Source organism: Tiliqua scincoides, chromosome 5 (genome assembly GCF_035046505.1).
Source record: "Tiliqua scincoides isolate rTilSci1 chromosome 5, rTilSci1.hap2, whole genome shotgun sequence".
In the NCBI taxonomy this organism is placed as follows: Eukaryota; Metazoa; Chordata; class Lepidosauria; order Squamata; family Scincidae; genus Tiliqua; species Tiliqua scincoides.
In genome coordinates, this window is record NC_089825.1 from 114,408,776 (window position 1) to 114,421,551 (window position 12,776).

A 12,776-nucleotide genomic window follows, 5' to 3' on the forward strand; every position below is an offset into this window, starting at 1 on the left:
ACTGCTGGAAATTAAGTAAAAAGTGTCCCATAGCTAACACATCAGGGTTTACTCTTCTGAGTTTCACTATTATGAACTGAACTTTCTCTGCTTGATATCTGCTACTTCAGAAAAATGCCACCCTTCTAAAGATTGTCTATCACCCAACAGTACACAAAGGGCTGCTTTCTACTTCACTTTTAACCAATACATCCATAGCAGGAATTGAAGCAAAAATAATAATATTATGGATCCATCAGATAATTAGCAAGAGGTAGGAATCAAATGAGGAAAACAGGTTATCATCACAATTAAAACTGAGTAGAAGAGTAAGTATTTGAAATGTATGCACCACAGTCCGATATATGTTTATTCAGAACAAAGTTCCAATGCTTTCAGTGAGACTTTTGATCAGATATATATCTTTAGGTCTGTATCACTTTCTCTTAATTAGTTGGTCCTTGCTATTCAGTTCTGGTCTCAAAATTATTATGTAGCATTTGGGGAAAAAGATAAAACCCAGTAACCCCGCACTGGAGGCCAAGATGGAGAAGATCTCCACGACCACAACAGATTTGCCCTTGGTGCTTAGGTAAGAGGGGACAAAAGACAACCAAACACTGCAAAAGACCAACATGCTGAAAGTGATGAATTTGGCTTCATTGAAACTGTCTGGCAGCTTCCTGGCTAGGAAAGCCACTGTGAAGCTGATAGTAGCCAGAAATCCCAGGTAGCCCAGAACACCATAGAACATGCTGAGTGATCCTTCATTGCACTCCAGTACTATTTCTTTAGCTATAGAACGCATGTCCACATTTGGAAATGGAGGAGTAGTGGACAACCACACAGCACAAATACAGGCTTGAATCAGGGAGGAGAAAAGAACAATGGAGTTGGCCAGTTTTTTCCCCACCCATTTCCTCATCCTGGATCCTGGCTTTGTGGCCATGAAAGCCAGAACCACAGTGATGGTTTTGGCCAAGATGCAAGAAACAGCCACTGAGAAGATGACACCAAAAGTAGTTTGTCGTAAATAACATGTCAATACCTTCGGCTGGCCAATGAATAGTAAGGAGCAAAGAAAGCAGAGCAACAGTGAGATGAGCAAAGAATAGGTGAGGCTTCGATTATTGGCTTTGGCTATGGGAGTGTCCTTGTTCTTGATGAAAATTCCTAGTATCAAAGCTGTCAGCAGGGAAAAAGAAATAGCCAAGGAAACCAAAAGGATCCCCAAAGTTTCTGAGAAGGAGAGGAAATTTATCTGCTTGGGAAGACATTGATTTTGATATTTGTTTGGGAAATGATCTTCTGAGCAGTTGATGCAATCATCCATATCTGAAAAATAATTCATGATATGAACTTCCTCAGTATTTCAAACATTTATCTTTTTAACATACATTATATTTTGTCCAGTGTCTAGTGTTCTCTCTACCTTTCTTGACCAAGAGTCTCCAAACCTTTCGGCAAGAGGGCCACGTTGCATATCAGATATGGTTTTGAGGGCTGGAAAATGATTGATTGATTGATTGATTGATTGATTGATTGATTGATTGATTGATTGATTGATTGATTGATTGGGGCATGTTGAGGGAAGCTGGTGGTGGCTAATGGGCTCAATACACACGCTTTGACATACTCAAAGAGCTAGTGCATATTTGAGCAGGTCCATTGGGGACAAGGAAGAAGCACAATAAGTGTGCATTTACTTTCCTATTCATTGCTGGCCCATAGCATGCAGTGGAGGCTGTGCCAATGCCACTTTATGCTCTGGATCAGCCCAGGATAGGATTGGGCAGTTAGGTTCTTATCACTTTCTCTTAATTAGTTGGTCCTTGTTGTTCAGCTGTGGTCTCAAGATAATTATGTAGCATTTGGGGGGGGAAATAAAAACCAATAACCCAGCACTGGAGAAGATCTCTACAGCCACAACATATTTGCCTCTGGCACTTAGATAAGATGGAACACAACACAACCAAACACAACAAAACAACAGCATGCTGAAAGTGTTGAATTTGGCTTCATTAAAACTGTCTGGCAACTTCCTAGCCAAGGAAGCCACAGTGAAACTGACAATAGCCAGAAATCCCAGGTAGGTAGGTAGCTAGCTAAGCAATGTGCTGATAATTTGATTGAATACAATAAGTGGGCGGGGTGGAAGAAGGATGGGAGCAGAGGGCAAAACTGACTTGAGCAGGAAGAATGGGGAATGGATTTTGAAAAAGGAAGACACATGGACTTCTTGTAATACACAAATTGACATCCTTGGAGTGAACTCACAGGAATTTTTCAGAGGTCTTTGTTAAAACAAACAGGGTGCATTAAACAGAGTGCATGGAAGGTGAAGGGCGGCTGCAACAGATTCATGCTTCCATAGGTTCACTTTTTTTTTTAATTATGCCTGGCTAATTTTTCCTTGTCGCTTCTCTATGTCAAACATTGTATCAGAATTTTCAATGCTCAAAGAGGATAAGGCTCCTACCTCTCTGGTCTGAAATCTTCCCCTCTGCACACTTAACACAATCATAGCAACAAAATGGCTGACCCTCCTTGGTTTTTCTGCTGTAGCCTGGATGGCAGTTGTCATTACACAGGGCAAGGGGTGTCACCTGTTTATGGGAGAGGTTAAAAAAATGGCTCTTTCAAAAATTCACAACAAAGTACCTTAAGGAACAGCAAAGTTCCTCCACTTGGACAGGATGGCAGAACTAGGTCAGAACACAATGCAGGGACCATGTTTCAGACAGACACCACTGGGAAGATCAATCAAATTTCTAAACCAAGTAGACAGAACTTCACATTAAGTTGCAAACAGCCCAAAACAATGCCCAAAATAATGTCTCTGGAATATCTTCTGTTCAATGTTAGTCCTGTGTAGGAAACTGACAAATTATATGTCTATTTTGAGATAAGTGCCTTAGATTGTGAGCCCTTTTGGGGCAGGGAGCCATTTAATTATTTGATTTTTCTCTGTAAACCGCTTTGTGAACTTTTAGTTGAAAAGCGGTATATAAATACTGTTAATAATTAATACTGTTAATAATAACATTTTCTCCTTTTTTCCCCCTGAAATCAAATTCAGTGCTCAGGGATTGCTAAATAAGCCTGAATCGTAATTCTACTATAAAGTTAGGCAATGTGACTCTTCCCATTGCCAGTGTGACTTCCAGTGCTTGCATCCAAGGTATGACACTCACAGCCCAATCCTCACCTGTACTAGAACAGGCAGGCAAAGTGGCCTCCCCTCTGCTCCATATTCAGCTCTCTCCGTTGCCAGCTGTCCTGCTTCTTTCACAGGTGGGATGCTGAGCTTTTAAGAGTCCAGTCCATGCATTTCTACTCAGAAGTAAGTCCCATTGTAGTCAATGGGGCTTACTCCCAAGGAAGTGTGGAGAGGATTGTAGCCTAAATCTCATGCTTTGGCTTGCTGGGAAGACTTGCTTGCTGGGCTGTTTTGCTTCTGGAGCATGGAGAGGTTGGAGCATGCTCTAGGCTGGAGCAAGGAGAGCCTGCAGCATCTCAGTCTGAAGGGGGGGGGATTGGGAAACACTCCCTGGGTTTTTTAAAGCAATCCCCTCGTTGCTACCGCACCTGCCCCTGTGTGTGTGTGAGAGAGAGAGAGAGAGAGAGAGCTCCACCTTGCTGCACTGCTCTGGCTACAGAGGTTTCCTGCCCCCCCCCTTCAGGCTCTCTGCTGCCTCAGGGGCTCCAGGAGTCCTACTGTTCCTTAGCAAGGGGAACCTCTTCCTTGGCTATTCCCTGCCTGGGAGAGGCGGAGCCTTTTTGCAGTGTTTTGGGCTGCCTGGAAAAGGAGCCAGCGCAGGGCAAAGGTTTGTGCGACATTCAGTTCTCCCCACCCCATTCAAGTTGAGACAAATCTGCAGATAAAAAATCTGTGGATAAATAGGTTGCACCTGTATTTTGCTGTTTATAATAGAATATCATGGTGGTGGAAGTGAATGATTTTTCCTCAGGACTACTTATGGGTAGAGGTGGGAGAAAATGGTTTTATATTTTCATAGTTGTAGGTGTTTTCCAAAAGTTAGCAGAAAGCGATGTTATGTGTTTTAATTCAAAATGTACATTGTAATTATAAATTGCCATCACTTTAAAAGTGTAAAAGGTAGGTGATATAGGTGGTACAGGAAGCTGGACTAGATGGGCCTATGGCCTGATCCAGTGGGGCTGTTCTTATGTTCTTATGGTATAGTGTCAATAGTTAGTTGGCAACCTTCAGTCTCGAAAGACTATGGTATTGCGCTCTGAAAGGTGGTTCTGGAACAGCGTCTAGTGTGGCTGAAAAGGCCGATTCAGGAGTGACAATCCCTTCCACACCGGGAGCAAGTGCAGTCTGTCCCTGGTCTGTCTCCCTGGCTATGGGCCTTCCTTCTTTGCCTCTTAGCCTCAGACTGTTGGCAAAGCGTCTCTTCAAACTGGGAAAGGCCATGCTGCACAGCCTGCCTCCAAGCGGGCCGCTCAGAGGCCAGGGTTTCCCACTTGTTGAGGTCCACTCCTAAGGCCTTCAGATCCCTCTTGCAGATGTCCTTGTATCGCAGCTGTGGTCTACCTGTCAATAGATGCAGCCAAAGTCATTACCCATGACCCCCCCCCATAAAATAAAAAAGAAAGATTAAAACATTTTTATCCTGTATTTTTATTTTTTTGCAGATTTTGGGTTTATGTTTTTTTTACAAAAATGAGAAGTGCCGAAAGTGGTGTTATGTGTTTTAATTTCTTTATTACAATTTTCTCCCATCTCTACTTATGGGGAAACATAGTTTGCAAGAGGCCCACATGCTGCTCAATTACTGAGAAACCTAATCTACTGCCAGAATCGTTGGTGTTGATTTTTGGCACCCAGTTCAGAGTTCAAACATTTATCAGTGTGCCCAGTGCCAGAGTGGAAAGCGGAAGGCAGACCTGTCTTCCAAGGCAAGGAGGTGTGAGAGATTATTTGGCTTCTTCCTTGGCTCAGTTTAAAAGTTTAACTGCAGAAAATACAAGGCTCGCCTTGTATTGAAGGGGCTCACCTAGAATAAATCTTACTTATTGCAAGGCAATTTACTATTTGTTGTCAAGATTCGTATTTCAGAGTCAAGAACTCAAGCATTCAGCATTAGGTTCAGTACTGAAGTACTTTCTGATCACACTTTATATCTTATACCAATATTCAAAGTCTACCTGGTTGAACATGCTGTGCCATGTGATCGTCTTCCCATTCATCGTGAACTCTTTGCCAGGTAAAGCCTGTGGATCCATTCTTCCTACTTTCACTCGTAAGAAAGTTTGGTTTGGGAAGGTAACCCAGTTTATAACATCAAATCCAGTTGTTAATTCCCCATTCTTATTAAAGAAGATGCTATCCCCAACACTGTTGTTGAACGAGGTGCTCCTCAGGAAAGGGTGAAGCTATATTGAAAGAGGCAAACACACTTTTATAAAGTGATGAAGGAAGGAAGGTGACAGTGGGGTTTGTTTTATCCTTCACTCTCATAGTTACAAACATCTGTCCCTTGAATTGTTGAACTTTTGTGACCTTGAAGAAATAGATCAACACTCTAAATGTGTCCAATGTTTATACAAGGGTATTGATGAAGACATTACTATCCTAATGACAGAATATGTGCTACGTCATTATTTCCTGTCACTTATCAACAACCACAAACTTGCTGGGAGAATAAAGGCCCAGTTTTATTGGCAGATCATGCTGGTGGATTCCACATCCTACCAGCACATCCTGTGGACTGTTGGCACACCAGGCACTTGTCAGAGACACTATCAGCACAAAGGTCTGGATGTCAGGCATGGGTGACAATGGACTGCAGATCCTCTACTGAGCCAGGTGAGTTGGTGGGAGAAGATGGAGGTATCCTCTAGGTCCAAGGGACAGAAAAGTATTAGACCAGGTGGGTTGGTGGGAGAAGATGGAGGTATCCTCTAGGTCCAAGGGACAGAAAAGTATTAGACCAGGTGGGTTGGTGGGAGAAGATGGGGTATCCTCTAGGTCCAAGGAGCCAATCAGGACTAGACCAGGCACCAGCAAGATCCTATTCTCTTAACCTCAGCCCATCATGCTCCTTACACCTTCCAAATTTGCACCAGCAAATGGTATAGATCTGATTAGGCCCTCTGTGGCCCAGGGAGCAGTGGAGTAGGTACTGTTAAGTAAAACATTTCTTTAGCTACTCTTCCACCACTGCCTGGGCCCCAGATGGCCTACAGGATGCAGTAGTGCCTGCATCCACCAGGCTGCTGCCCAAAGGCCAGCCAAGGGTTGGATGAAGCCATAAATTCATTGACGACTTTCCTCCTTTAAACCTGAGTGTTGATAATTAGTAATAATATAAATTTGAGTCAGCTGATATATTCAATTTATTTGCTTAAAACCATAGGTTGTTGCAATACATTAAAAGAAAAACAACAACAAAATATATAACAATAACCAATAAAAGCACTCATCCTTAAATATAAATTTATAATAATATTAATATAATACTTTCACTTAATATCCTGTTCACTCCTTGCTACGTCTTTAAGCGGCTGGTTGTTATCTAGCTGGTTTCCTTTGCAGCATTTGATATGCACACTGGGAAGATTAGCAAAGGCTTATAATGGCAAACCTTTCATTTCTTCTTCTTAGGATTCTTTTTTTCTGTTTTCATTCATATGATATTTGTGGAATTCATCCAATCAAACTTTTATTAATTGCCAATAATTACACATTTTCAAGTTTATCTGCAGAGCTTTGCAACGATGACTCATTACAAAGTGTTGTGGAAAGAGGCTTTTGGCACAATCCTAACAGAGATTTGCACCTGTGGAGTGAGGGCAATGCCGGCACATGCTGTCTCAAACATTCTGTAAAGTACGTTGCGATACTGCACCATGTAGGTACACCAGCAGGAAGGCCTTTCTGCTGGCTCCAATGCAAAAAGCAGCACAAAATCAATGAGTTAAGTCCCACACCAAGCAGCACACGTATGGGGGAAGAGTAGGGGAGGGCCAGGTGGTTGAGGGAGAACAGGAACTGGGCAGTGGTGTGTGGATTGGGCACAGGAGGGGCAAGATCAGCTGCCCTCTCTTTCCACACTCTCCCCTCTGCCACACTTTTTTGTGGGGACCAAAAAGCATGTGTTTTTTTGGTATGTGTGATCTGCTTTGAAGCTAAACAAATGTTTGGTTATGTTCTGTTTAGCACATGCTCAAAAGGAGTGCTTGCTAAACCACTGATCATTTCAGATACAGGCCTAGAGTTTGTCATGCATAGTTGCCTTGGCTGCTCAATCAGTGCTGTTTTCATTAACTCAATAACTCAAGCAGGGGGGCTTGCATACCTAAGTGCATCTGGTCTAAATTCTGGCCTCATTTCTAAAGCATTCGCTTAATCCCTAAGAAAATGCATCTATACATGGATGTAATGGAAGGAAAAGGGAATACTAAGTGCCATTTGGGGTCTGTTGGTGTACTCCTTTTCCTCAAATGCTAATACACAAAAGACCACCCAGGACAAGATAAGTCTTTTTGATATAAAGTATTACCTGCCAAGATTGCAATTTCAGATGATAGCGTCTATGATGGTCGCTGATTGCGTTGAGCTTTGACCCGAATGCGCACATCTTTTGCAAAGAGTGTGCTATGGCGTAGACTGCATTGTAGATGCTGTAGCTTTGACTCATTATACTCATTTCAAAGAGAGTCCCGGGGAGGCTCTCCAGCTTCTCTTGACCAGTGCAAGGAACATTACCTTCCTTGCTCTCATTAGAATCAGAAAATAAGCAGTCAAATGCCTTTTCCCAGAAGGCCTGGAGAAAACCATCTCCTTTTGGTGAGTTAGGTTGTAACATGCGGAGGAATTGGGTAAACCCCAAAACTTCACTGGAATGACTTGCAAAAGACAAGGCACCATCAAAGGGTTGTATTTCGAGTGCCCTCTGCAACGTCATCACTGAGAAATCCCACTGGGCTGTCAAAATCCACACTTTACCAACAGTAACATTCCTGATGCCCTCAAACAAGGAAAGCACATATATCATCCATATCAAACATGTTGTAGTCTGATAACTTGCATTGACAACATACACGTTGATGTTGGAGCTCATTAGCGAAGCAGCCTGCGACTGGAGGGATTCAAATGTAGTAGTCATATCCATCACTTGAGATATGGCTTGTGTTTTTTCAGTGCGAGCTGGACAGATGCCATTCTGGGACAGCAGGGACATCAGTGTCTGCAAGAACTTTTCTCCATTCTCGTCATCTGCTGTTACAAGCCCAACCCACGTCCATTGGAAATGCAGAAGTAAATGTACAATCCCTCTGTACTGATGCTCTTCATTGGGGACCATTCGGTAGAATGAAGGGAACTGGGTTTTAACATCTGTCGCTGGTGCTAGTACACAATAAGCAATCTAAGGAGACAAAAATACAACAAGTTGCACAATTATTGCTAATCTATCATGCTTTCTTCTAAAAATGTGCAGGAGAAATCTTAGGAGTTAAAAAAAAGTGTTTTCACACTAAATGCTTTGCAAATCATGTACTGACAAATGTGCTTGTGGTGGCACATTGCCTCCTATAGCATGACATTCTCCAAACGTAACTTTTCCTGATTCCTACCTCTGTTTTATTTTAATTTTGATAATGCTGTTTTTAGAAAACAATGTCTTCAGCTCCCTGCATGGGTGGAAGGTAATGTCTGTTGGCTTTTCCTACTAAATGCCAAACATTGTTTCTTTTTTATATCATTTGTGTGTATGTGTAATTCACTTCCTTTTATAGTTCTGGGTAGAATTCCTGTTTCAATCACATCTATTTTCATCAGCAAGAAGCATTCTAATTCAACCCTGTTGGGCTGAATCACTACAGAATGCCAGAGCAGAAAGCACCCATCTTAGGTAGTGTAAAGCCCTTATGCTCAACTAGATATGTTGCCATTCGTGTAAGAAGCCACCATCCCCATCTCCTACTGTAAAAGCTTTGTGGTTGCTTTTTGAATGTTTTAGTCCTGAAACGTTGCACTCCTGCTTTGTACAGAGACACATTGCAGAAAGCCATTTGTTAATTAAAAAATAAGCATTAAACATTATGCATGAATTGCAGTGAGCTTTAAATGTCCTATAGCTCATCTCTGGTATCCTTTACTTGCGGTATCTTGTAGCTGCCTAAGATAGTAGCCATGTGAAAGGAGATTTCAGAGTCAAGTCCACCAACCACGGCAATCAAATTCTTTTGCTTGTCACATTTGAAGTTGGGGATGATCCTTTCCTGGGTGGAAAGAAGCTTCAAAGTGTTCTGATATGTCATTCTTTCACTTAGGTAACTGTCATAAATATGGAAGCCCAGGCTAACATTGGGCAAGATCTCGAGATTCTCATTGATCTCCTTCACAGCAAACGCCATGGACAAAACATGCTGGTAGACCTTTGGCTTTGCACTAAAGAAAAGTTATAATATGTGTAAGGCAGACACATGAAGGAGGTGTTTGAAAGCATGACATTCTGGGCAATGAGTTTGCATACCTAACAGTCATAGAAAACAAAAAAAAAAAGCAAGCTCACACAAATCATTTATGCTTTCAAAGCTTTTATCAAACCTTTTCCAGCTTTATTTAGAAAAATCTACAAATTCCACCAGTAATATTATATTCAAGGAACATTTCAGTGTATGGCTGACCTATGTGGTTGACTGGGAGAAGAGATTTTCTCCCCCACTCTGCTCTTGAACTAAATTAAGCTTTTCTGGATTGTGTTTCCCTTGCAATGCGCATACAGAAAGCCCCTTACTGGCTGGCATAAAAATACAATAGTACAGCTGCCACCTAAATAATCATTCCAGTCATCTTAATCCAAGGTTGCTAAAGTAGCAACAATAAGGATAAGAAAATGAATCAATGGTCTCCTCCAGTTCCAGAACTGTGGGCTGCAGCTGACTACCTCTGTCTTATATTTCTTTCATCCTTTCACAGGTGGGATGCTGATCATCATTGGACCTTCATTTAATGCTTAATGTGAAATATGACATAAAAGAAAATCAGCTTGGAATGTACTTGGTAATAGGAACAGGAATCTTATTACCAAAGGGAAAGGAGGGACAGAAATGTTTAAAGTAAATAATTTGAAAATATAGAAACAGATGGACATTTTTTTAAAAGAAAAAAGAAGGAAAGAACTTTTCTGTAATTTGAAACTGACTGTTGGATTCCAAAAGATATAAATATCAAGCTGCCCAACACAATTGTGACTAAGGGAGCACATCACACTGGCTAAGGCCGAAATCCTAACCCACTTTTCAGCACTAGCATAGCTGTGCCAATGGGACGTGAACTGCATCCTGCAGTTGGGGGGCACTCACAGAGGCTTCCTCAAGGTAAGGAAATGTTTGTTTCCTTATGTAGGAGTTGCATTGCCCTTATGTTGGTGCTGGAAAGTGGGTTGGGATTGCACCCTAAGAACCATAGTGGACCCAACTTCTGGTGTTATAGGGCAGAGGGGTCTCCACACTATGGCCCAAAGGCCAAATCCAGCCTGCCACAAGATATTTTTCCCCCAGCAATGCAGTTGGACAGTTAAGAAATGCAGTTCTATCTGCCTCACTCCTTTCAATATGACCAGAGTGGTATCAGCCTGGCTAACCCCCTTTTCAGTCGCCTGGGCCATACGCTTTAAGACCCTCAAACCATAAATGTTCAATATTAACCTCAACCCTGCTGATAAAGCAAATTGGATTTCCATACGTTGACTTTTCAATGATGCCGTCAAACGATCACAGTGAGGAAATGGAGTCATTTTTGCACATGTGTAAACAAATCATTACAACCCTGATTTATCTATCTTTCTATCCAATGAGGACACTCAAGGCGACTCACAATTAAAAACATATTTAAAACATAAAATATACATATGTAAAGACATTTAAAACAATGGATTGTTTTTAATTTCCTGATTGTTATTAATAAATTAATAATTAATTAAATTTAACGGATTGTTTAACGGATTTCCACAATGGATTGGGCAGAGACAGTGCACCGTGTATTACTCACTTCAGCCCTATGAAAAACTGATTTTTTTTCAACCCTCATTAGTGAAAAGTTTGGAGATTCCTGTTATAGGGCAGTTGCGGACCTTCCATTAGTTTTCTGGAAGCACAGTTTATAGTGTCGGGGAACCTCAGAGAGGCTTCCCTGATGCAGCCCTTGGTCACGCAAGGCTCCATGAGCCTCATGAGTGGGGGGGGGGGGCAGATTTTTGCATGGTGGGTGGCAACAGCCTGCAGGGGGGGTGCCATCGTGGACCTTTGTCCCAGGCACAGGGCTGAGAAGGTCTGCCACTGTGTTAGGGAAACACACGCTAGGCAAAAAGGGCATGGAAGGAAGCTGAAGGAGACAGATGGAGATATAGGAAGGAAGTTCTGAGCACTTGAAATCATGACAATAGAACATGAGAAATATAAACTGGTCTAAAAGAGGAGATAACCAAGAGAGCCTTTTGTAAATGAAATAGTGTTTCTGCATTTAATACACCTAAGTGCCTCATGAACAGAAGACACATGCAGAATGTTTTCTGAAGACTGCTACTACTACATCAACCTTGTGGGCCTCTATTTTGGCCTAGTGCATATTAAGAGGACGGAAATAATATTTCCTTACAGAAGGTCAAGTACCGTCTTTCCTTTTGGGTTTGCAGTGAAAGATGTTTCCTCAAATATGCCGCCAAACATACTGGTGACTGTGCCAATGATCAGGTCCCCATTCTGATAATAGTCATGCGGGAAATTGTCTGGGTCAGCCATGGCACATGCAACATTGTGTGCCTTGCCATCAGTCCAAGGCAAACCAAGGAACGGAAGAAGCACCTGAAGCAATCCTGCCATCTGGAGGGAAAATCTTGAGGCAGACTCTCTCATCCAACATCAGACAGGCTCCATAGTATATCCTAGGTTGATTTGGATGAAGGCAAACAGACTGGTGCAGGCCCACCTATTCAAAATCCCTCACCCCACTTCTGAATGTCCCACAGAGAGATTATAAAGGCTTTGAGCCCTTTCTCAATGGTGATGCAATCTTTTCTGACAGCACAATCCTATGCTACTCAGAAGTAAGTCCCATTGTATTCATTGGAGCTTACTCCCAGGAAAGTGTGTATATGATTGCAGCCCTAGAATGGTAATCATTTAAAGGCTTTCAGAATGTGAGTGACTAGGAGTGTGATTTGTAGTTAATTATTATGCTAAATGCCTGTGAGGTTTGGCAAGACCAAACAGGAATTGTAAGCAACTTGACATAATTACAGGATTCAAAGTCATGTGCTTTTGAAGACACCACTTGAAGCAGAAAAGAAAACATGTTTGTTAGTTCTCAGCAAAACTGAGTGGGAATATACTTGGGGCATATAGGCCCAAGAGGGACCCAGAGAGAGAAAGGAGGTGTCCAGTAAGATGATGCAATGGAGACAGAACTCACCAATTTAGGGCAGAAATAGCATTGATATTACAGATTCTTTTACGCTAAAAAGTAATAATATGATGTGATATCAAAGGGTAAGAATTAGTAATCAAAATTGTTGTTGAACCTTAATCTGCAACAAACCTGTGGAATGAACTTTGACGGAATTGGGCCTCCTATCATGAGTATGAAATATAATCCGAGGTTGGGAAAATGTACAAACATGCACAAACATTATACAGGTGTGCCCCCTTATCCGTGAGGGTTCCGTTCTGGAAACCCCCCCTACCGCGAATACTTGAAACTGTGGATATGGGTGAATACCCAACCCCGTGGTCCTGTAGGGTTGCTCTTCCCCCCTCCT

At 42.1% G+C, this 12,776-nt stretch overlaps 1 protein-coding gene across 1 annotated transcript; it reads right to left on the reverse strand.

The window, feature by feature from the left end:
* Nucleotides 1-415: 415 nt before the first annotated feature.
* On the reverse strand, nucleotides 416-11,760 carry LOC136653264 (vomeronasal type-2 receptor 26-like). The gene is made up of 4 exons (XM_066630173.1): nucleotides 11,618-11,760; nucleotides 9,115-9,406; nucleotides 2,459-2,585; nucleotides 416-1,314 (listed from the first exon to the last, which is right to left on the reverse strand). Exons 1-4 carry the CDS (start codon nucleotides 11,758-11,760, stop codon nucleotides 416-418), a joined length of 1,461 nt encoding a protein of 486 aa, XP_066486270.1.
* Between the last annotated feature and the right edge of the window lie 1,016 nt (nucleotides 11,761-12,776).